This window comes from Falco biarmicus, chromosome 4 (genome assembly GCF_023638135.1).
Source record: "Falco biarmicus isolate bFalBia1 chromosome 4, bFalBia1.pri, whole genome shotgun sequence".
NCBI classification, from domain to species: domain Eukaryota; kingdom Metazoa; phylum Chordata; class Aves; order Falconiformes; family Falconidae; genus Falco; species Falco biarmicus.
Genome location: NC_079291.1, coordinates 56,910,541 through 56,932,302, shown reverse-complemented (window position 1 = coordinate 56,932,302; position 21,762 = coordinate 56,910,541). Strand labels below are relative to the sequence as shown.

The 21,762-nt window shown below is 48.6% G+C and overlaps 1 protein-coding gene across 1 annotated transcript; it reads left to right on the top strand.

Annotated features, from left to right (window-relative positions):
- The first annotated feature begins 376 nt into the window (after positions 1–376).
- LOC130147332 (cryptochrome DASH-like) lies at positions 377–21,638 on the top strand. Its single transcript, XM_056334304.1, has 14 exons — positions 377–524; positions 644–816; positions 2,436–2,529; positions 3,769–3,899; positions 5,329–5,477; positions 5,849–5,937; positions 7,061–7,134; positions 8,860–8,949; positions 10,832–10,911; positions 12,278–12,337; positions 13,403–13,560; positions 18,004–18,123; positions 19,142–19,318; positions 21,117–21,638. Exons 1-14 carry the CDS (start codon positions 459–461, stop codon positions 21,222–21,224), a joined length of 1,569 nt encoding a protein of 522 aa, XP_056190279.1. The 5' UTR covers positions 377–458; the 3' UTR covers positions 21,225–21,638.
- Positions 21,639–21,762: the final 124 nt, after the last annotated feature.

Here is a 21,762-nt window from a genome sequence, read left to right as displayed (position 1 = left end):
GTGTGAGCGGCCCGGGGCAGGGCTCTGGTGAGAGGCTGCCGTGGGAAGGCGTGGGGACTCCCCGCCAGGGGAAACGGGCCGCCTGCCCGCCGCTGCCTCTGCGCCCGCACTGCCCCCGCCGGCGCCGCTGGGGGCTCGTCCCCGTCCCACTCCGCATTCCCGGAACTGGGAACAAGACCTGCCCGGCTCACGGGCCCGCAAGGAGGCGGCGGGGGCGGCCGGAGGCAGCCGGGGGCAGGACGGCTTCTCCCCGACGGGGCGGGCCGAGGGAGCGGCGGGGCCGTGAGGCGGGAACGGGGCGGGCTGAGGGGGCTGGGCTGCGGGAGAACGGAGCCGGGGCGGCCGGAAAGAGAACGGGGCCGGGCTGAGGGGGGACGGAGCCGGGCCGGGCTGGGGGGCCGGGCCGAGGAGGGACAGAGCGTGGCCGGGTGAGGCGGGACCGGTCCCGTCGGGGCACCATGTCGGGGGTGGCGAGGACGGCCATCTGCCTGCTGCGCTGCGACCTGCGCGCCCACGATAACCAGGTAGGGCCCGGCCGCGGCCCCCCGGGTATTTATTTAGAAATAACCCTGCTGTTGGGTAGGCTGGGGCGGGGTGCCTGCGTCCTGCCCCCGAGAGCTGCCACGGCCCTCTGTCTTTCCAGGTGCTCCACTGGGCTCAGAGTAACGCGGATTTCGTTATTCCCCTCTACTGCTTCGACCCACGGCACTACCTGGGCACCCATTGCTTTGGTTTCCCAAAAACAGGGCCCCATCGGCTCAGGTTTTTGCTGGAAAGCGTGAAGGATCTAAGGGAAACTCTCAAGAAAAGAGGAAGGTATTTGAGAAAGCACTGTGCAAATAACATGTCTATTTTTATTTTCCTACTCGTTTTCAACACATACCTGTGCTGTAAGCCTAATCGTGTCAGATACTCTGGGGTGTGATGATGGCTTATTTCTGAGAGCCACCGCCCTTCTGTTAGATACAATAAGGTCCCATACATAGCTCCTGTTCAGATGATCTGCTGTGCCGTCTGCAAGGGAGTGAAGAGCCACGCAGGCTGCATGCCATGTGGGGTTTTGCTTTTTTGAACTTGGATACCACAGATGGGCGTCAGCCTTAAGCGCTTTGCCCAGAGTCCTGACAATTGGAGACACGAACCGGCAGTCTTCTGAGTTGTAGGCGATGACATTAGCCGCTGGGGTGTGTGGCCTTGTCCCTAGTGAGTTTTCCCTAAGAGCTGGCTTGAGACAGACCAGCATGGATCCTGGCTTGTGAGACTGGAGAGTTAAGTTTGCTCATGCCCTGTCCCACGAAACCCAATCTCTTTGGTAGGCTACATTGTGGGAAGGGGGTCTTCAGAGATTCCTTCTTCATTATGCCTTTAGAAACCGTAACTGCTGTAGACCAGGGCCTGAAGGTTTGCATGCTGAAGAATCCATTACCAAATAACATCTGGCTTTGCTTAGCAGAAGATGTGTCAGCCAGCCTGTCTTCTCCCAAAGGGGCATAACAGTGGTAGTAGAAGCAAGTGGAACGGCTCTGGGTTTGCAGTGCAGTGTGGCCAGTGTAGATGGTGAATGTTATAGGGGACTGAGAGAAATGACTAGTGGGTATCTGCACCCATACTCTGCAGTGAACAGATTCAGAGCTGCTTGAATGCCGCTGTGCTGTTGTCGGTGGCTGATAAGAGACTGGTCTTCTGTAGTGAGAGACATGTGGTTGTGAAGAGCCATGCTAAGACCTAGGCTCCATTTGCCCAGTCATGATATCTTCTCAATGCAGTGATAGACAGAAATCTCTTTCACGTCCAGTCTGTGGTGTTCCCTGTGGACAGCTCGATCTCTGCTTTTCTGTGGGAAGTAAGGGGAACAGCTCTCTTAGCAGCACTCCTTGCTGCTGCCTTCTTCGGATCCAACCCATCTTTGAAGAAACTTTTCAGTTGTGCTTTAAATTATTCTGGCAAAAACACTGTATTACCCCTTCAAGTGGCTGGGCAGCTGGTGAGGTTGCAAGGTGGGAAGGGAGTTTTTTTGACTGTTATGAACACAGAGCATTCAGAGGAAAGCATTCGTCTGAATACTCCCACATGAAAGTGGAGAGAGGTCTGCACACAGGCCACCACTGCCTGTGAAGGGGGTTGAAAGAGGAATCCGTTGAACAGATCTGACAGATTTACTTTTAGGTAACAGCCTGGCTTTCTGCCCAGTCATCCTTTCTAAAGCATCCGGGGTGATAGAAATGTGTTTGACACAAACTCAGCCCTAGAAGCTTACAAACTGCGTTCAGTGGGTCCTAAAAAACGTAGGCTAGTCAAATCCTGTCTGTCTGCCTCCATATGCTGTCTGTGCTCTGTAGAGAACTAATGGGTGTGTGGACTGGGACAAGGGCCTCTTGTACACATAAATAACAATAGCATCAAACCTAATTCAGGGCAACATTTTGTGTTTGCAGTACCCTGGTTGTGAGGAAGGGGAAGCCAGAAGATGTGGTGTGTGATTTGATTACGCAGTTAGGTTCTGTCAGTGCTGTGGCTTTCCATGAAGAGGTAAGGGAAATACTTGAGTGACATTGTTAAAAGATAAAATTAGGTTGTGGAGGTTTCTTCCACAACTAAATGGTGATGCAGATCCTGTGTGTTCAGAGCCTTTCTTGTCTGTGGCATTGTTAACCTTGGGGAAACTGGCTAACTCCTGGGATGGGATTGGTGTCTGAGTGGGAGTCCTTGTGATTGATGACTTGCAAGTGCTGTGCCTTGAGGAAAACGAGTTTCTAGCAACTGGCATTTTAGGTCAGCTGAGTCCATTTCTCCTCCTGTTTGCATCAAGCTGCTTTTTCCTGGTGCCTTCCTTGCACAGGCAGCTAACTTCCAGGGGACATACTGTATTGAGTGTAGGGGCCACGGTGAGCTGACAGCACCCACATTTAGGAGGTTGCCCGCCAGTGTGTTGAACAAAAGACAAGTCTGGTCCTGCAGTGCCGACGGGGTTTGTGCTTTACTGGCCTGTCTTCACTGAGCTAAGTAAATGGTTTGATCCAGAGCCTGCTGAATTCAATGGAAGGCTCTGAAGACTCCACTAGGTCTGGAGGCTGTGTACAGACACCTATGTATATACATACATAGATGCACTCAGTATTAGCAGTCTGGACCTCAGAGCTGTCTAATGGAGGAACTGTTCTGTGACTCGCACTGCAGGTATTCCTGCTGTCAGGCCTAAGACCGTTGTAATGTGATGTGACAGCCTGCACATCCCATAGTGCCTTGTTCCATGCAGCTCTAAGAACATCCACAGAGGATCAGACAAAACGCCTCATCTAATTCCATAACCTTTCCCGACGGTGGCCAATAACAGACGCCCAGAGAAGACCACAGGAGCAGGACATATCTGTAAAGATACTTCCCCAGAATACTTTCCCAGCCACCAAGAATCTGTGGCTTAAGGACTTCTTGAAACAGGAATGCTGCCCTGATAGCCAATAAACCTCAGTGGATTTCTTTTATATGTATTTGTCCAGTCTCCTTTTCATTCCATGCAGACTTAAAAGATCTGCAACATCCTACATCAAGGAGTTCCCTATTCTGGCATTGGCGCTACTAACAGAGTGAAAATGCTTATTGGGTTTGGCAGAGGAAAATACTCAGAAATTGTCTGTGTGCACCTCTCTCCAAAGGGGTGAAGCTAAATGTGGAGATGAGGGAGAAGGGCAAGGCCAGTGACCAGGGTCTGTGTGCCTACGAGAGCTGAAGCCACGCAACCATGGCCTCACTGCATTTTGTTCTCCCTAGGCCACGCAGGAGGAGCTGGATGTGGAGAAACTGCTGTGCGAGGTGTGTTGTCAGCATGGGGTGAAGACTCACACATTCTGGGGATCCACGCTGTATCATCGGGATGACCTTCCCTTCAGGCCTATCGCCAGGTGGGCTGCTCTGTGGTATCGCTCGCTCCACTGTCCCATTTGTTTCTAACTCCAGTGAACTGCTTAGGAGGGGTCTTAGTCATCCAGTCCCACAGGGAAGGGACCCATGAATCCACCTGCATTATGGAACAGTGCTGTCATGCTCATACACAGCAAGGGGAAGGGGCACATTCATCCCTCTGTACTAGTAGGATTTACTCTTCAATATGCATAAAGCCAAGGGGTTTGACTGACGTGCGGAATTAGACTCTATAACTCGAAAGTTATAAAGTAGGTATGTTTACTGCGCGCAGATGCACGGGGGATCGCTCCTCCACAAGCGTGCATGCCTGAAGTGACGAACCATCTCACATTTATACAATAAAACAAATGAATATTCAATTAACGCCTATACATATTCGTTACCTAAACCCGCTTACTCTCGCTTCGTATGTTAATTAGCTTATCAGTCCTTTGGCTGGAATGTGGTGGTCTTGCAGGTTTGTAGGTGATTCATGTCCTTGTGACCATCTGATCTTCTCCAGCAAGGAGACTTAGCACTCCCTCCCTCTAGATAGCACTGGAATATCTCTCATCCTTTTCTCATTCTTTTTTAAATAGCCCCTTTGTTAGAGGAAGAAGGGCAGGCGTCTCCTCAAAGCTGTAGTCGTCTCCTCAAAGCTGTGTGCCTATGTGACCAGACACCGCACCCATGACTAGTCACCATACCCACATTCCTTGAGCAGACATATACAATCACAGTCGATGTCCATTGTCCCCATTTCACACTATTTCTCCGTATCATGACCATTTATTGAGGGACTGATTTCTCTTTGCCCTTCCACCAGCACAGTTTTGATGCTCTGTCTGCAGTGCTCCGTCCTTGTGACATTGGACTGGATTGCTCCGTTACCCCATCTGGCTAAATGCAGCTGCCTGTGACAGTAGCCCTTTGCGTGTGGACTCTTCATGCCTCCCTCAGTAGTCACTTGAGGTGTAATTAATGGAGTTGAGTGATTCATGGCATCCTATAGAAAATGTATAAAACAGAGCAGAAGAGTCAGGCGATAAAAATTGCTGTTTCTCTCCATTGACTGAAAAGCAGCTGGAGGTTGCAGATTTTTACATTGAGGTCAGCCTTGTGGGTAATCAGAAGTTAGATGAGATGAATCTGACCCTCAGGGATTGCTCCATCAGGACACACCTTAAATTGAAAAGGCATCAGAGGCAGAAACTGGATGAAGGACTGAACTTCTGATGGCTTCTAGCCCCAGGGGAATCTACCTCTTTCAGCAGGCGGTGTACAAACATGCATCACAAATACCCGCTCTGCCCTCAGGAGAGTGCAGCCTGGAAAGCTAACCCTCCATCTATGGAAGATACGTGGTGCTGTGTGGAGGGGCCAGGGTAGCCACCCTGTGGAGATCTGACCGCGCTGTTATCTTTGCAGGTTGCCTGATGTCTACACCCATTTCCGAAAAGCAGTGGAATCTGAGGCAAAGGTCCGGCCAACTCTGCAGATGGCAGACCAGCTAAAGCCTCTGGCTCCAGGGGTGGAAGAAGGGTGTATCCCTACAATGGAGGATTTGGGACAGAAGGGTAAGAAAACTTAATGTGGCAGTTCCTCCCATGAAGTCCTACTTAGATCTGTCTGTTACTGAGGATGAGAAGAGGGAGGCCTCCCAAGGGCAGTGGTTGCCCTTCAAACTGTAACTAAGCTGCTGTTCACTCATATGACAAATGAAGGTAAATTCCCTGTGTGGAGGAGCTGCCCTGCAGCTGGGTAGAAAACATCCCCTTAGTAATTTTTAATATGTTTGATTTGACCCTTGCTTTAGAGGAAGACAGGGCACAATCTTTTATGGCCCCAAAGCAGACACCCTTACTGCTGAACATCCCTAGATTTTAAGCTCCTTACCTTTGAGATGCTTTCCAAGAAGGTAACAAGGTGATGGTGTTTTCTGTGGCAGATCCTGTGACTGATCCACGAACAGCCTTCCCCTGCAGTGGAGGAGAGACCCAAGCTTTAATGAGACTGCAGTATTACTTCTGGGACACGGTAACTCTTACACTTCCTTGTCTACATCCTCCCCCTTGTACATATGGCTGTGCAAGTGCGTGAGGCTGCGATTTTACTTCCTAGTAATGTTTCCTTAGCTCCTGTATAACACTGTACAAAGGAGGGAATTAACGTTTTTTCAGGTTTTCAGAGGGACAAACTAAATCCAAAGAAGTCATCCAGGAACTGGGAATGTAAGCCAAATACTTAGGAATCTAGTTTAGTGGCCATCCCTCTTAAGTCTTCTTTTCATCAACTTTTGGGAATTAGGACGATGCCTTGATTTGCCCTTTCTACTCTCCTGTCCCACATCGTCAGCAATGTAGTTCCTTCACTTTGGAGGAGGGAAAAGTGGCCTGAAGAGCTGTAATTGCAAATGGGGTGAGGAACAACTGACCCAAACTGCTTCCAGTTTTTTTAACAAGCACAGTTAAAAATAGTAGGAGGTTCATAGTAGTCTGACAGTGCTGCCAGCATACAGTCACTGCTGGAAAACCTGTTCCTTCTTTTCTGTTATGCAAATATTGTCTTCCTGGTGAGCTAGAACAGCCCTTTAGCAATTGTAACCTGTGCAGCCAAAGGGAATCAGAAGAGATCAGGCTTCCCAATGTCCTCTGCATTGTCAGTGGAGTTCTCAGAAAACGGAAGATCTGCGCTCTGCTGTAAGTGTGGCTGGCCCAGAAGTAACGATGGCCAGGATTCCCGCAGCTGTGTGTTGGGTGCTGTCAGACACGGTAGTTCTCAAACCTGAACAAGCAACCACATGGACAAGGGAACTGGCCTCCAGTTCTGCTGGTGCTTTTAAGTGGATCATTGATCCAGAGTCAGACAGGTATGGGCAGGGAGCAGCACAGCCAGGTTCATAGTGCTTGTAGAAATAAATGTGCTACAGGCTGAAGCCAGGAGCATAGCTTGTGACATGCATCCCAGAGCTATAATGAGAACTGCTGGCCTGATTCATTCCTGTGCACTGGAGGCAGTAATTTGACAGCTCTGTAGTCCTTGCAGGCAGCCATGAGAGGGAGCCCAGCCCTGCTAGATTGCCCTAGCTCCAGTATGAAAGAAAACGTATTTAGCATGTTGCACTAAAGTATTAAAACCGTTTGGTTTTTCGCTCGCACAGAACCTGGTTGCATCTTACAAGGAGACTCGCAATGGACTGGTGGGAATGGATTACTCGACCAAATTTGCACCATGGTAAAGATTTTTGTTGTGAGTCTGGAAGCTCCTTTTCTGCTCTCATCCCAAACCGATGTTGCCCAGCTGCTGAGTGCTCACTGGGCAGAGGTCTGAGTGTGATTCGTTCTGCCCTTTTTGTTGGGGTACAGCAGCCTCAAAGCTGCTTTTTGTTGTGCTTCTATGCAGTGCTTCACTGGGAATGTTCCTGCAGTTAGGAATTGCTGAAGTGTAGCAGTAGTGTGCCAAGAGCCCAGTGTGCTGGGAGCAGCAGTGTGGACAGGGCACTAGAGAGACACACCACTTGTCTTTGCCTTTGTGCTGTTTTGTGTATTATCAGGGGTGGTTGTGAGGAGCCAGGGAGGAAGAGTAGCTTCAGCATGTTGATAGGGTTGTAGCAGAACTCAGTCCAGTTCTGGTTTGCTGAATAATGTGGGCCAAGTCACTTCACCTCACTGCCATTCTGTTTTTCTGTGGTGTGAAGAGATGCTTCTGATTATTCCTATTGCAAAAGGATCTCTTATTTGGGTAGATGATTTATTATGATTAGGGGTTTTAGTCTCCAGTGCTGGAAGGGGAAGAGTTAATCTCAGACTGCAACAGCAACAGCAGAACCCAGTTCAGCCTAAGGCTGAGAGCATCCAGTGTGTGTTCCCGACAGAACTGCAACGTGAAACAGTTTTCTGAGGCCCCTACAAGTCAGGATTTATTTTCAGCGGGCTTTGTGCTTTACTGGTTGCAGTGGACAGCTCCACCTGCTGGCGCTGTGGGATCCGGGACCACTGCCACTTCAGAAGTTCGTTATTTGTAGTCTCCACTCGAGTTTTTCCGATCTGGACATTTGCCCAGAGCAGACAATCCTGATCTGCCTGTCACAAAGTGTTCCCCCGTCAGATGATCAAAATCAGACTTGTTCAGATTGCAGCCAGCCATTCACATCTCATATTGGCCATTTCTAAGTGTTATTGCTGGTCAACAATCAAGGGAAAACTCTTCAGGCCCTTTCTTCCTGTTTTCCAAAATTCACTAGAACATCAATTTTTTCCACGAGCCCTAGTGGGAAACTGCAGTAAAATACATTTCTAGGAAAATAAAGGTAAAAGTTGTTCCTTATCACCCTTTGTGATGGGGTTGGAGTCTACAAGCTCTTTCCTGTCTTGCACAGCGCTGATCTGGAACAAATGGGAGGAGCCCAGTAGATTGAAATGCCAAAGTTTGTGTTTGATTCCCTAGTTTTCTGACCCTTTGTGAGATTTTTAGCAAATTAATTGCCTTCTGTTGTTGCTCAAATGAGACACTAATGTACTGCAGGAAGAGGAGCCCTGGACATATGATAATTCAATTTGTAGTAAAAGGAGGGCTGTTGAACCACTAGGACAGTTGCTGTAGGGGCTGACATTTGGGACTCATTTCTGTGTTTGTCATTGGTGCACTAAATCACCAGATGATCAAGTCTTTTATGCAATACTTGTCAGACTTGTGTAAAATGGTTTATCTCAGTAGCTTGGAAACTCCTGTAACAGTCATACACTGGGACAGGGAAGATTTTGATTCTCAGATTGAAAAGTTGCAAAGAAGTCATACAACTTGACTAAAGCCATTTGGGAAGTCAGTGGCAGAACTGCAAACCAAGCAAAAGTTTTCAGACAACAACTCTAGACACAAAGCTGCCCCTCCAATCTGTCCCTGCAGACATCGAGTTGTCAGTCCTACATTGCATTCAGGACATCATTCTCCTCCTTTCAGGCTGGCGCTGGGCTGCATTTCACCTCGATACATCTATGAGCAGATACAGAAGTATGAAAAAGAGAGAACGGCAAATCAGAGCACATACTGGTATGTCCTTGCGTGATCAGCATAGCTTGTTTTCTCTGAAAAGGAAACTGACATCTCATGCACAGGAGAGAGTGATTTGTTAACTTAATGTTTGTTTGTTTTTCCTGTGCCTGCTGTCTGGTTCCTCGGGGTTGCATTGCAGTTCTGTTTCAGTATGGATTTATTAGTCTGCCTTTGACATCCAGAGGCTGTAGGCACTTTGTAAGGGAAGATTATTAAAGCTAGTTATCGTGATTGCTGGGAAATTGTGGGTCATGATTTTTAAGAATTATCTCTATAAATCAGTACAACCCCTCTCTGCATCATTGTGGGCTAGATGAGAAGGAAGAAGAATGATTTACAAATAAAAGCCAAAGAGTTTCTCATGCCAAGCGTATGAGCAGGGTTTCACCAAAAAGGCTCAGTAGTTTTGCGACTTGTACAAATCACGCGGTGTCAGAAGGACCTCTGGGCACAGTCCAGCAAATGGCCCTGTGCTTGCTCAGCTGCCTGGCCATGAGTACACCACCATAGCAAAGAAGAAGAGGGGACTGGGAAGTGGGCTTAATGCATCCTGCCTTGTCACCTCACCGCTGGCTGCTTGCCTGCCTGCAGGTTGTCCTGAAGGAGTCTGGGGGACAACTGAGGTCAGTGTAGCTGTCCCTGAGCTGGCCTTGAACTTGCTCGTGCGCTCTGCTCTGCCCAGACACTCTGAACTGGAGCCTGGTAGGGAGCTCATAAGGAGTAGCAGGTTCATGTTAGAGCCTGGCCTAATACTAGACCTGGATGGGAAAAAAGCCCAAACCACAAAGTCTGTGCAAACTGGAGAACTGTGTTTTCAATTTGGTTTGTTACGTTTGCAGTGTGTGTGACAGCACAGTGGTCGGTGAGGAACAGGCAGAACATTGCCAATAATTCTCGCCAAAATACTCCATTTCATTAAAATTCAAACAGATAAAATATCAACCTTTTGCCTGTTGAAGTGTATGCTTTTTTTTTTTTCTTCAAAGACAATTAAGAGAGGAAAGGTTTCAAGAAATGAACATACTTGTGTTTTTCCATCTAACAGTCAGCCAGCCTGCCTGCAAGGTGGGGTGCCATGGAAATCTGAGTGTGTTAAGAAATAGTTATAAAAAAGAAGCTGTCAAGCTGTAGGCACTGCAGTCAATTGTAACAATGAAGTACAGGTCATAGTGGCTGCACATGAGGGACTGATTGAACTTCAGTGTCATGACACTAGTTTTTAGCATTTGGACAGTGTCCTGTTTTGTAACCAGATTTTCCAAAAAGATCTTGTAAGCCTAAACATCAGCTGAGCAGAATATTTCCAATATGCCAGAGTGCTGAAGCAAGTCTCAGAGGCTGAGGTGCCATCATTTTATAAGAAGCTTTATTTATATAAGAGTTTTTATATAAAACTGTCTATTTTCTGCAGGCCTAGCACCTGATTTCATGAGCTAGACCACTGTAAACAGAGTGTTGAAAGGTGCATGTAAGTCCCTTACAAAGGTTATTGCTTAAATCAATGCAAAGGTCTTAGGAATGTGCTGACATGCTTGCTTATGCGGAAGTGTGAAGCTGAATCAGGTCCTCGCCCTGCTCTTTGGAGAATTACATCCCAGTAGGGATGGATGAGAAACAGGTTTCCTGAAATTCTGTTCCTGCACTTGAGTTAAGGAAAGCTTCCCCCGTGATTCATGCGAAGTTTGCTTTCACTATAGTCATCCAGGTGCAAGCTAGATGGGTAGGCTTGGGGCAAGAACTGGTATCATGGGAAGGTGCGTGAAATTGCTCATTGTGAGTAAACCTCACGGGGTTAATGGTGGGTACTATGGAAGCAAAATCCCAATTCAGTAATTTCATCTGACCCACAGCGGAATACAGACGTAGCTTTGTGTTTTAGGGTCCTGTTTGAACTGCTGTGGCGGGATTACTTTCGATTTGTGGCCCTGAAGTATGGCAGAAGGATTTTCTCATTAAGAGGTGTGTATGGATCACCGTATTCGGAGAGGAAAGGTACAGTCTTACAACAGGGAAATTAAGAGAAGATGTTGTCAGCATTGTGTCGTACAAATGTTCTTCTCATAGCGCTTGTGTCACCACTCTGGATGTTGCTGGGGACTTAGTGGTGGCACAGAAGTGCCTCAACACCATGATTCTGTACACTGAGACTTTTTCCCCCAAATCTGATTAGATATGGGGAGTATTATTAACACATGTCAGTGGGAAACAGCAGCATGGTAACAGTAAAGATGTTATTTCTGGAGACATTCCACCTTTGGAGAGGATCCAGGCTTCAGGTTTGCTCCACGTTCACCAGAGTAGCTGAAAGAGAGCAGGAACTGACCCAGCAGTGCAAATCCCAAGAAACCAGATTTTCTTTCTGCCTTGCACTACATAGGAATCAGAAGGAGATTCAGCTCCAGACCCAGTGAGTTACGTGCAGGTGCCTACACCTCAAATGGGGGTCTGAACTCTTGAGTGCAATGCAAATACCTAGCCTACGTAGCCAGGAAACCCTACAGCTGATGCGTGTGCTGGGTGAGCTGTTCTCCATGTGATGTAGCTGCCCACACCTAAGCATACAGCACTGGTTTAGATGCCCCGGGGCAGTCTGCCTGGCATCCAGCTGTGGGTGCAGAGGAACATGTCTCCCTCAGGGCCTGCATCACATCTGCCTGGCCAGGCCTATGTGGCTGTTTCAGATGCCCAACAGCATCTCAAATGGCACTGGATGCCAGTGGTGGGCCTAACCTTAGATGTCTGGAGCTGGAGCTGAGTCATCCCTGCTGCCTCTGTTCCACTGTACAAGAGGTCTGTAATTGCCACTGGACCCTGCAAACATAAAGTCATCCCCCTCATCTGTTCCTACCCCACTGCAGGAGCAAAGTGTTACTGGGGCTTCTGCCAGGTAATTCTGGGTTTAGTGTCTGCTACAGAAATGGATTTCACATAGACGTTGTCCTGGAGTAAAACTGAACAAGAAATTACTAGCTTGGGCCAGAGCACATCTTTGACCACTTGAGAGGTCTGAGTAATTTTTAATTAACAAAAAAAAATTAAAAAATAAAAATAGAGCAAACGCTAACAAAACAAATTATCAAAATCTGTTAAGGCTGGAGCATCCTCCATGTGCGCAAGACATTCCTTTGCAACCCTTGAAAGGAGGAATGGATCATCCCTAAATCTTTGCAGAAGGAACATGGCTTGTTTGTAATACCACTAAGAGGGCTCGCTTCATCCTAATGTCTTGTGTCGTCAACCAAAGTGCCTCTGGCTGTCATTGTTTTATTAATAACTGCCTGTGTCAGCATTTGTCTTCATTAACAGTTCTTTTTTTTCGCAATAGGGCTTCAAAATAAAGAGGTCCCCTGGAAAAAGGACCTTCAGCTCTTTGACTGTTGGAAAGGTCAGTAGAAACCGCAGGTTTGTCTAAGTGTGCTTTATGGTTTCCACATGTCTGTGTGCTAACATGTGCCCTCATGCTAACTCAATTTTATGTCAGGGAACTGTCAGCATGATCGAGGCCTGTCATTTAAACTGTTACCACCAAACAAGAATCCAGCCCCGTGGTCTGATGTGTGATGTGAGTGCAGGATACTTGGTTTCCCTTCCGAGACTGAGCACTGCACAGGAGCAGGCCCGCAGGGTACCGTGAATGGCCAGGCTCTGTCCGGCTGGTACGTGCTTTGTGAGATGCACTGCAGTTAGATTTTCCTGCCCAGGTAGAAGTGTTTACAATCTGTTGGCTCCTTCTGTTCAGTCACACAGGGGCTGACCAGCCCTTCTTACCCGTGCGAGATTGCCATGCCTGCTACATTTTGTTCTTCTGATTGGTTTTGGTTAGAAGGTCGGAACAGTGTTAGAATAAATCACATCTTCCATTATGCCACAGTCTTTTAATATCCTTGCTTTTCCTTTAGCTTTTATAACTCTGTTGTCACTTGAACAGCAAGCATAATATCTCAAAACTTGGAGGGGCTGACAGACTGAAGTGTCAGAATCGGTGAAATACACACCTATGTATATTTCTTCATGTTAATGCCATGTGTATCCATTTGCATGCAGGTACAATAGATCTTTTCCTTAACAATAGACAAGGACTGTCCAATAGATCCCTCTCTGCTATTAGTCACCTGTCAAGAATCTTCCTGTTCTTGGCCCACCTTGCTATTATCTGTGTATTTATTCTGCTCTGCAAAATTCCCTGCAATCCACCTCATTGTTTTTCCAGTCTGAGATTTTTCTGTACCTTGTTTTTTTCCTTGCCAAAAAGTCTCACTTTAATTTTCAGTATAATTTCCCATGGTTCTTAGTGGCTGCACACCAGCTAAACCTCACTGAAATCTCTCCCTGCTGCTGTTACACTGGCACTGTCTTACCTGCTTGGATGGCTGTGAATGCATGACCACAGTTTGGTTTAATAGTGCCCAAAAACGTCATTATGTCCCAGCACTGTCTTTTGTCTCTGCAGAGGGCAAAACAGGGGTTCCTTTTGTCGATGCCAACATGCGAGAGCTGGCTGCGACAGGCTTCATGTCTAACAGAGGGCGGCAGAATGTTGCCAGCTTTCTCACCAAGGACCTGGGTCTGGACTGGAGGATGGGGGCGGAATGGTTCCAATACCTGCTGGTAAGGCTGAGCTGTTTTGTGCCTCTGGAGTTGTTTGTGCTCCCTGCCCTGAGTGACAGACAGGAGGACAGCTCTGCCTAGTAAGGATACAGAAGAGGATGAGTAATTTTCAGGCTGTTATAAATGCGTGTATATACTGCTTGCATGGTATCTACTTCCCAAAGCTCATGTAAGAAAAGGGAATTTTGTCACAGTGAAGCTGCCATCAACCAAGATGTAGCTAGGAAGTTTTCAATGATAGTTTTGGTCCTCCATCTAGGGTTTTAGCCAGAGATCCACCACACTGGAGAAGACTTTCAAATATAAATTATGTTAACAATGCTCTGATTTGCTCACCCCAGAGGCTGGGGAGGAGGATGGCCCAGAAATAGAACATAACAAGAAATATGTGTTCTGGCCACTGAAGCCAGTGTTGGCACAGTGTCCTTGCATTGATGGCTGTGGACAGGGAAGCTATCTAGTCAAGAACAGGCAAGTACGGACAATAGCTGCATCAGCTTCCAGAGAGCTCCACCCTGGCTGGAGGCATCCTTCTTTGTTCTGGTGAGTCACAGGCCTCCCTGCCAACTGGAGCACCAATTCATTTCTCATATGCCAATCAGCAGCCATGCAAGCTCAGTTAAATAGCTGGCTCGCTTCTCCGTCCTTAGTCCTCTGTCCCATAGCTTCTTCCCAGGAAGGTCTGCACTGGCTGGCAGTCCCCAGTTCAGCTCTGCGTGTCTTTGCTTGGCTGCCATTATCTCTGGTGATGGTGATGGAGGGACTGTCAGCAGCACCATGCTGAGCAGTGGGAACTGAGGCTGAGCAGGTGAATCTGCATTTTGTTCTTTACCAGACTGAATGGATCATACTGAAAAAGACCAAATACTAATATCAGCCTCCCATTAAAGATCTTGTTTGTGGGATACAAGTGGCTACTGGTAGTCAGGAAACTTTCTACTCACTAGGACAGCTGGAGATCCAGAGAGAGCTCAGTCACCAACATTCTCTGCAATTAAAAGCGCCTTTTTTGTGAATGTAATATTTTTTTTTTTGAGCTTCCGTGGTGCTGGGTTCTGACATGGCTTTGGCTGCAAAGATCTCCTGGAAGGTCTGGGTGCTTTTCCCAGTGCTGTGACTCACACCGTTGCTGTGAGCAGTGGTGGGCTTGCACAGGAACACAGTGCAGAACTTCTGCAGGATCCTCCAGAAAGTAGTGATGGTAGCTGCATGCAGCAATGTTTTTCCAGATAAAAGTGAGAGCCCCCAGCACATGGCACCAGAGAACTTGTATTGGAAAAGTGGTGGCATTATCCTTCCTATCATGGCTGGAATCTGGGATGGAAAATCTTACCTCGAGTGCATTTTTTTTTGCAGTTTCAGTGGGTTGTATAAGAAAGCTGATACCCTGTGTGTGTGACTTACCAGGCAGGGGCTGCATTTTGGTATGGATGATCTAATTCCTGTAGCCTGAGTGCATTGTGTACGTCACACAGTGGCCCTCCAGAAGAATGGTGCAGCACATGCAAATGCACAAACACATCAGTGCATGTCTGTCCTGCAGAGTCAGCCACTAGGACCAATTTGAATGTTTTGTAGTATCTGGCTTTTGACGGCATCTGTCAGCTGTGGCTTTCACAGCAGTGACAAAGGAGACTTCATTTCACAGAGAGGGCAGCTTGCTTCACGTACAGGCAAGCCTTGCACTCAAAGTCACCAGCTGATGAAGGGCTGGGAGTCAGGAACTGAGGCTTTGCTCTGACAGGCGGGCAGCTTTGCTTTCCTCCGACAGGAGCTTGGTTCACTTTGCAGGCCGACTCAGATGGCCACAGCAGATTCCAGGTCCTATTCCCCAAGTAAGGAAGACCTGGAAGGTCTAACACGAAAAAGATGCTCCCTGGGTTATTTACCTTTATTCACAGGCACATGAGTGTTACCAGACTTGCTGGAAGCAGGATTTAGCACTCTGCACTAGGCCTTTCATCTTGGGAAGCCTCAGCGGCTGACTGCCACCATAGGCTGGTGTAGCACAGGCTGATCCTTGTGTCCTTCTGTCCCTTCCTTTCCACTTGTGTCACACTGATGCATTGCTAGACAGCTGTTACTTTAACCTGGCGGCATCCCCAGGGTAACATACAGGAGACATAAGTTTGATGGGGAGATGTAGCTATAGAATGGTAGAGGCCAGTACAGAACTGAAACTGGTTTCACTTGGCTCTAAAAAGGGAAAGTAATGTGTATTTCATCTCTGATCCTTCCAGCAAAGGCCCACCAAGTGTTTGCGTGTGCCTGTGAAGAGGGTGTCTGTTAACCACGCCAGGTGGGCATGAGACTGAGGCAAGCTCTCTGCAACCTGCCGAAGCCAGGGAGAAGGCAGGAGACCACTGGTGGCCTGAAACAGAGATGATCTCAGCTGTGATTTCATTCACAGGGTCAGGCCCCAAGGAAAGGGAGAGAAACAAACCAAAGAGAATGCCAGGAAGGGGCAAGGCTGAGGGGGAAATGAGCCTGCCTCCTCCAGTCCCCCTTGGATTTGCCCTCGCCTCCCCCACATGCTTTCCTGCGTGTTAATCACACAGTCAGGCCTCCAATGGCATCTTTCTTCCACTCCTTATCCTCACCAGCTGGAGGAAGTGCTGCTGGGAAGGGGGAGCATGCTGCACAGTGAGCATAGCTGGCTACTGATCACCCTGACCCCGGCTCTCAGCTGGCTTTGCAGAGAAAGGGGAAGGGAATTTGGCAGAGCCCGTTGCCCTGTGCCTTCTGCCATCTGGGTGCGCTGAGCTTCGGTTGTGGTTTCATCTCAGCCAGCAACTAAGTACCATGCAGCTGCTCGCTCACTCCCCATCCCACCAGGGATGGAGGGGGAGGAGAATCAGAAAAGTAAAACCTGTGGGTTGAGATAAGAATGGTTTAATAATTGAGATAAGGAAAAAATTAATAACAATAATTGCAATGAAGAGGAGGGGAAGAGATAGGAATAAAACCCAAGGGGAAAAAAAGAAATTATGCACATTTGCTCACCACCTGCTACCAATGCCCAGCCAGTCCCCAAGCAGTGATCACCCCCCCAGCCAGCTCCCCCCAGTTTATGTACTGAACGCGACGTTCTGTGGTATGGAATATCCCTTTGGCCAGTTTGGGTCAGCTGTCCTGGAAGACCTGTCCCAGGTTCTCATGTACCTCCTCACTGGCAGAGCACAGGAAACTGAAAAGCCCTTGATTTAGAATAAGCACAACTTAGCAACAACTGAAACACCAGTGTCTTTATCACCATTATTCTCACACTAAATCCAACACACAGCACTGTACCACCTACTGAGAAAGAAAATCAATTCTATCCCAGTGGAGACCAGATCAGCTCCTCACTTTAAGGATTTTGGAATTGTCACTGAGATTTTGGAAGTGTCACTGTGTGGACTGGTTGTTGCTGCAGCTGCAGTAAAAGCAGAAGAGAACAGCACTGAATGTGCTTCGTGACTCGCCTTTGCAAACTGCTGCAGCTGCCAGCACTACGCTTTTGCAATGGGGACGCCCCTCCTAGGAACGCTCAGAGATCCCACGCCCTACCTGCTATCGCTGCCACTCCCCTCCTGAGCTAGGTCTGAATTGTCCTACAGCTGAAAAGCTTCTGATGCTGGATTTAAGCGACCCTGCCCAGCTGAAGAGCACTCAGACTGGATCATGTCCTGCTCCCGCTTATGCCTGTTTCAGAAGCCTCACTCCATTTTACATAAGCATCCTTGAAAGCTCTTTATTGGTTTAGATGTAGAACAACTTGGCAATGTGCAGCCTACTGAGTACATCATGAGAGCTCTAGTGTTCCCCATAGTAGTAAAGCATCTCTTTCTGCCAAGTCCCTGTGAGTTGAGGCTTATTGCCTGATGAAGGTCGAGTATAGCAGGGAAAAAACTGTAGTGTTTGTATCCATTGCATCTTCACACACTCTGTGTGGTCACTCTGTACAGCCTGAGTTAGGCTTTTCTCCAGTCTGCCTAACAGGATCTGCACAGATGATTTTGTTAGTCTGTGGGCTCTGGGTAACTGGTCAGGAAGCCTTTTCTTTCATATTTGAAATGGACTGGGCTGCTGTTTCTTGGAATATGAGCACTCAAAAGCTAGGGCTAGTGGCCATTAAGTCTGCCAGATGTCAGCAGAAAGAGAAGGTTTTTTTTTAAAAAAAGGAAACAGAAAGTGACTTTGGTTGGACTTTATCTCATTAACCTAAGGACCATGAAGTGAAGTAGCCTGGGAAGCTGATCCCAGCTGTAAAATACAGCCATGCAGCACAGTTCTCTTCTGAGCCAGAGGGCTGTACCTACATGGGAGCTGTGACTGCCCCAGTATTGCCAGGCTGATGCCCACACAGGGAGTTTTCCCCTTGAGATGAGGGGTGGACGGGGAGAGAAGATTCACCAAGCGCCAGCCCATCTCTTCATGCTGTTTTCTTCCTCTGTTCTCAAGGTGGATTACGATGTTTGTAGCAATTATGGCAACTGGTTATACAGTGCTGGTATTGGCAACGACCCACGGGACAACAGGAAGTTTAACATGATTAAACAAGGCCTGGATTACGACAGCAATGTAAGTGTGTTTGGCTGTTTTGCAATGAATAGTGCAGCAAAGCGTATGTGAGAGTTTCAGGGAACAGAGATCGACCTGCTGTGTGGATACTGCTGCAAAAGGTTCTGTGATCTCCTGGCCAACAGTCAGGCAGGTTCCCCACTGCTGCACAGGAAGATCTGACGTTTACAATCTGCTGCTGTCCCCAAAGAGGCTGGTGCTCTGTACAGCCTCCCTGTCCTGCCACTGGCCTATGTTTCGTCACCGTTTCTTCCGGGTAACAGCCACAACCCATCAGTATCTCACACAGCTATTTCCTTGAGCACAGAGCAGCTTCTTAGCGAACTCAGAAGTGACAGGAGAGAGAGAGCTGCTCCTTGGGAGGTCCTAGAGAGTAGATTGAACCTGTGACTAAACCTGACTATCCTCCGTAAGCGGTGGGCACAGATAAATCACGCTTTCCACGTGCTTAGTTCACATACCAGATTACCTGGTCCCACCCTATTCCTGAGCTTCATGGCAAGCTGTGATGTTGCCTTTGGCACTGTAGCTGGCAGGACTTCGCAAGGAACCAGGAAATAGTCCTAGTAGGGGACACAGCAGTGGAGTTAATGGGAGAGATTCAGGGGCAAGGCGGGGTTCATCTTGCCAAGCACAAGAGTGTGCAGCTGAGCTAGTGCCCCTAGTTTCCTTCGCTCACTTGGAAAGGAAACAGGGACTTCTTGGGAACGACTTCATCTCACTGTGTCCTAAATAGGGCAGGTGAGCTGTAGCAGAAAAGCACCTCTGCCTCCCTCCCCTGCCTGCAGTAAGCCTGGGAGAAGAGCTCCAGCATCCAGTCCTCTGTGTTTAGGCACTAATTCTATGTAGAGAGTTTAGCAGGAGGGGCTAAGACTTGACAGAGGTAACCGATGCTGTAGTACACCAGCCTCTTTATCTGGAGATCAGGGTTCTTTCTTTCACATTAAGAAAGACCCTTGCTGGGAAGCATTTACAGGTTGTCACTGAATGGATCCTGTTCTGTTGGTTCTCTTTGCAGGGGGATTACGTGCGGCTGTGGGTCCTGGAACTACAGGGCATAAAGGGAGCAGATATCCACACCCCTTGGGCACTGAACAGTGCTGCTCTCTCCCAGGTGGGAGTAACTCTAGGTAAGACCTACCCACAGCCAGTTGTGACAGCCCCAGAGTGGAGCCGACACATCAACCAGAGGCCTGTGAGTACTGGGAGGGTTCGGATGGGGTGGGAGGGCTCCAGGCAGCTGCTCTGTGTCTGTAGGAGTGTCTGTGAATTCTTTCTCTGGTAAAAAGGGAAAAAATTGCTTTAGTTCAGAGTCACACGACCTCACAGCAGAGGGTGGTCCTGCTCTACACAGGGACTGTGCAGCCAGCGTTATTTAGCTGTGTCTGCCCTACTAAATTAAACAGGTCTGAGGCACAAGCCCACGTATCGACCTCCTGCCACCCGGGCAGTCATATTGTTAGTGTATTCCCCAGCACTGTTTTTGTCAGGGCCAACAAGCACCTTCCAGAACCTTGTCCAAGCACAATCTGAGGGTACCACGTGCTAAGGACTGTCACAAGATACAGTGACAAAGCCACCCTACATCGTACGGTCATAAACCATGCCGGGCCAGCTGGCTTTAGGGCTGAAGAATGAACCCACACATGTTCTGTTTACTACTTTCCAGGTAGCTTTTCTAATTTTTTTTTTCTCCTTCTGGATATACAATCGTGCCAGATACACCCGCTGTGGTGCATGGTGTAAATTTTTTAGCTGCTTCTTTCTCCCATCAGCCTTGGACAGGCAGCAGGGCTTAGACAGAGAGAGCGTGTCCTTCACAGCGTCCTGCCCTGCCCTCCAGGCCCTGCCTGCCCTGGCAGCCCCAACGGCGGGCAGGGAGGGATGGGGCATCTCCAGAGGCCTAACCGCCCCCTGATGCAGATGGGCAGAAAGGAGCCAAGACCGACACTCAGTTTCCACTCGGTTCATGAGGTGGAAGTAAACCCAACCAGCTTCCTACCGTGCTTGAGTGCATCCAAACTGGAGTCGGCGAGACCAGTATATATGGGGACTGGCCCTTACACTTTGTTTTTTGGGTGTATCTCCCCTTTAGAATGGGGACAGATTAAGATGTGGACACTGTAACATGCCGAGGCTCACATTGCTGACCTGGCTGCTGTTCTTGGAGGAGAGGGGTATGGAAGGAAAGTGCTCCATAGGTCTGGGTGGTGTCAGTGGTGGTGGAGCTGGAAAGGAAGAAAAATGGATGTAACTAATGGTGGTGTATTTCAAGGTGTTTTCAGCATTTTGTCTTCCCCCATGCATCCTCCCTGTCTCCTCCTGAGTAAGAATACTTTGTGGACCCTCAAATTTAGTTGTCATACTATGTTCAGTAAAGAATAAGGTGTGTATCCATTTGAGGCTTTAATCCCAAGGTGCAGTACCAAGTTTCTCAGGCCAAATTCCTTTGCCATGAGCGGAAAGTTTTGCAGAAGCAAAGCCTTCCGCTTCTGGCCATGCCATTGAAGGGCCTGGATTATCACCTTTCCGTGTAAGAGTGCATCTGAGATCAGAGAAAGGTACAGAGATCTGTGAAGGAGCCCCTCGGTCACACGCTGGTTTGAGGCAGTGATGAAACTTGAACCCATAAAGCTCCTCCATCCATTTTGATCAACTGTCCAGCTCACCCTGGGCTCTGTGGGCCAGCACTGCCACACTGTGCTTGTGAAATTAACTGGGAGGGGCTGTTGGCCCAGTGTTACTGAGCCCCTCTCCAAGCCCCCTCCAACCAAGCATCAAAGTACCTTTGCAGACACAAGCACCTACCTTACCAGAAACCCTGGCGTCCCAGGCCCAAGCCTAGAGCTGTGCCTGTCAGGCCTCCCCGCTTTCTGAGTGAACTTGGGAGCAGCAGCGCCATGTGCACACTTTTCCACATGTCGGGGCTGCTCTGTGATCAGATTCACTGTGCACCATCAGTGAGTATCTCGCTGTTCGTCTCTCATTTGCAGCAGGAGAGAAGTCCCCATCCCAGGGGCAGGAGAGGCCCTGCACACACGCCAAGGCAGCACAAGGACAGAGGGATAGATTTTTACTTTTCTCGCAAGAAAGATGCATGATGAAGCCTGCACAGGTGCATGCTGGAGGAGTGCTCTGTGGGAGGTTTTGCTGCCGAAGACGCCGGGATAACGGTTCATCACCTTGAACTAGGTTAATCTCAAGCCAATGATACAAATCTGGCCCCAGTAAAGGAACCGGGGATCTGGCCGTTCAGTGTTCCCAGGGACACCAGCTGGTGGCAATTTGGGGGTTGGGCACTGGCACTGGTTGTGGTGAATGGATCTTGTGTGCGCACCCTGTGCTGTGAGCCCCGAGGTAGTTCCCCAGGCGCTCTCCAGGAGCGGCCGCCCTTCCGTGCCCCGACTCCCACGGACAGCACATCACTCCCAACTCTGCAAACTCCTTCGGGTGACAGGGCCGCCTAACCAATGCTAATTAACCAAAACGGTATGGCCTTTCTCTTTGGAGGAGGCGCAGCTTGCTTTGCACTGGTGCTTACAGCTGGATTTCCACCCCTCTACAAACTCGAGCAGGTGGTTTCTGTGGCAGGTGTTCAGTCAGAACTCTTTCTAATGAACTTTCTTGTGCTAATATTTC

Bases quoted from the DNA above. Each gene is read 5' to 3' on its own strand.
- LOC130147332 (XM_056334304.1), top strand. From the start codon at position 459: ATGTCGGGGGTGGCGAGGACGGCCATCTGCCTGCTGCGCTGCGACCTG. The intron at 10,912-12,277 runs GTGTGTATGGAT...TTTTCGCAATAG, and splicing joins AAGGATTTTCTCATTAAGAG to GGCTTCAAAATAAAGAGGTC. The intron at 19,319-21,116 runs GTGAGTACTGGG...TCTCATTTGCAG, and splicing joins GACACATCAACCAGAGGCCT to CAGGAGAGAAGTCCCCATCC.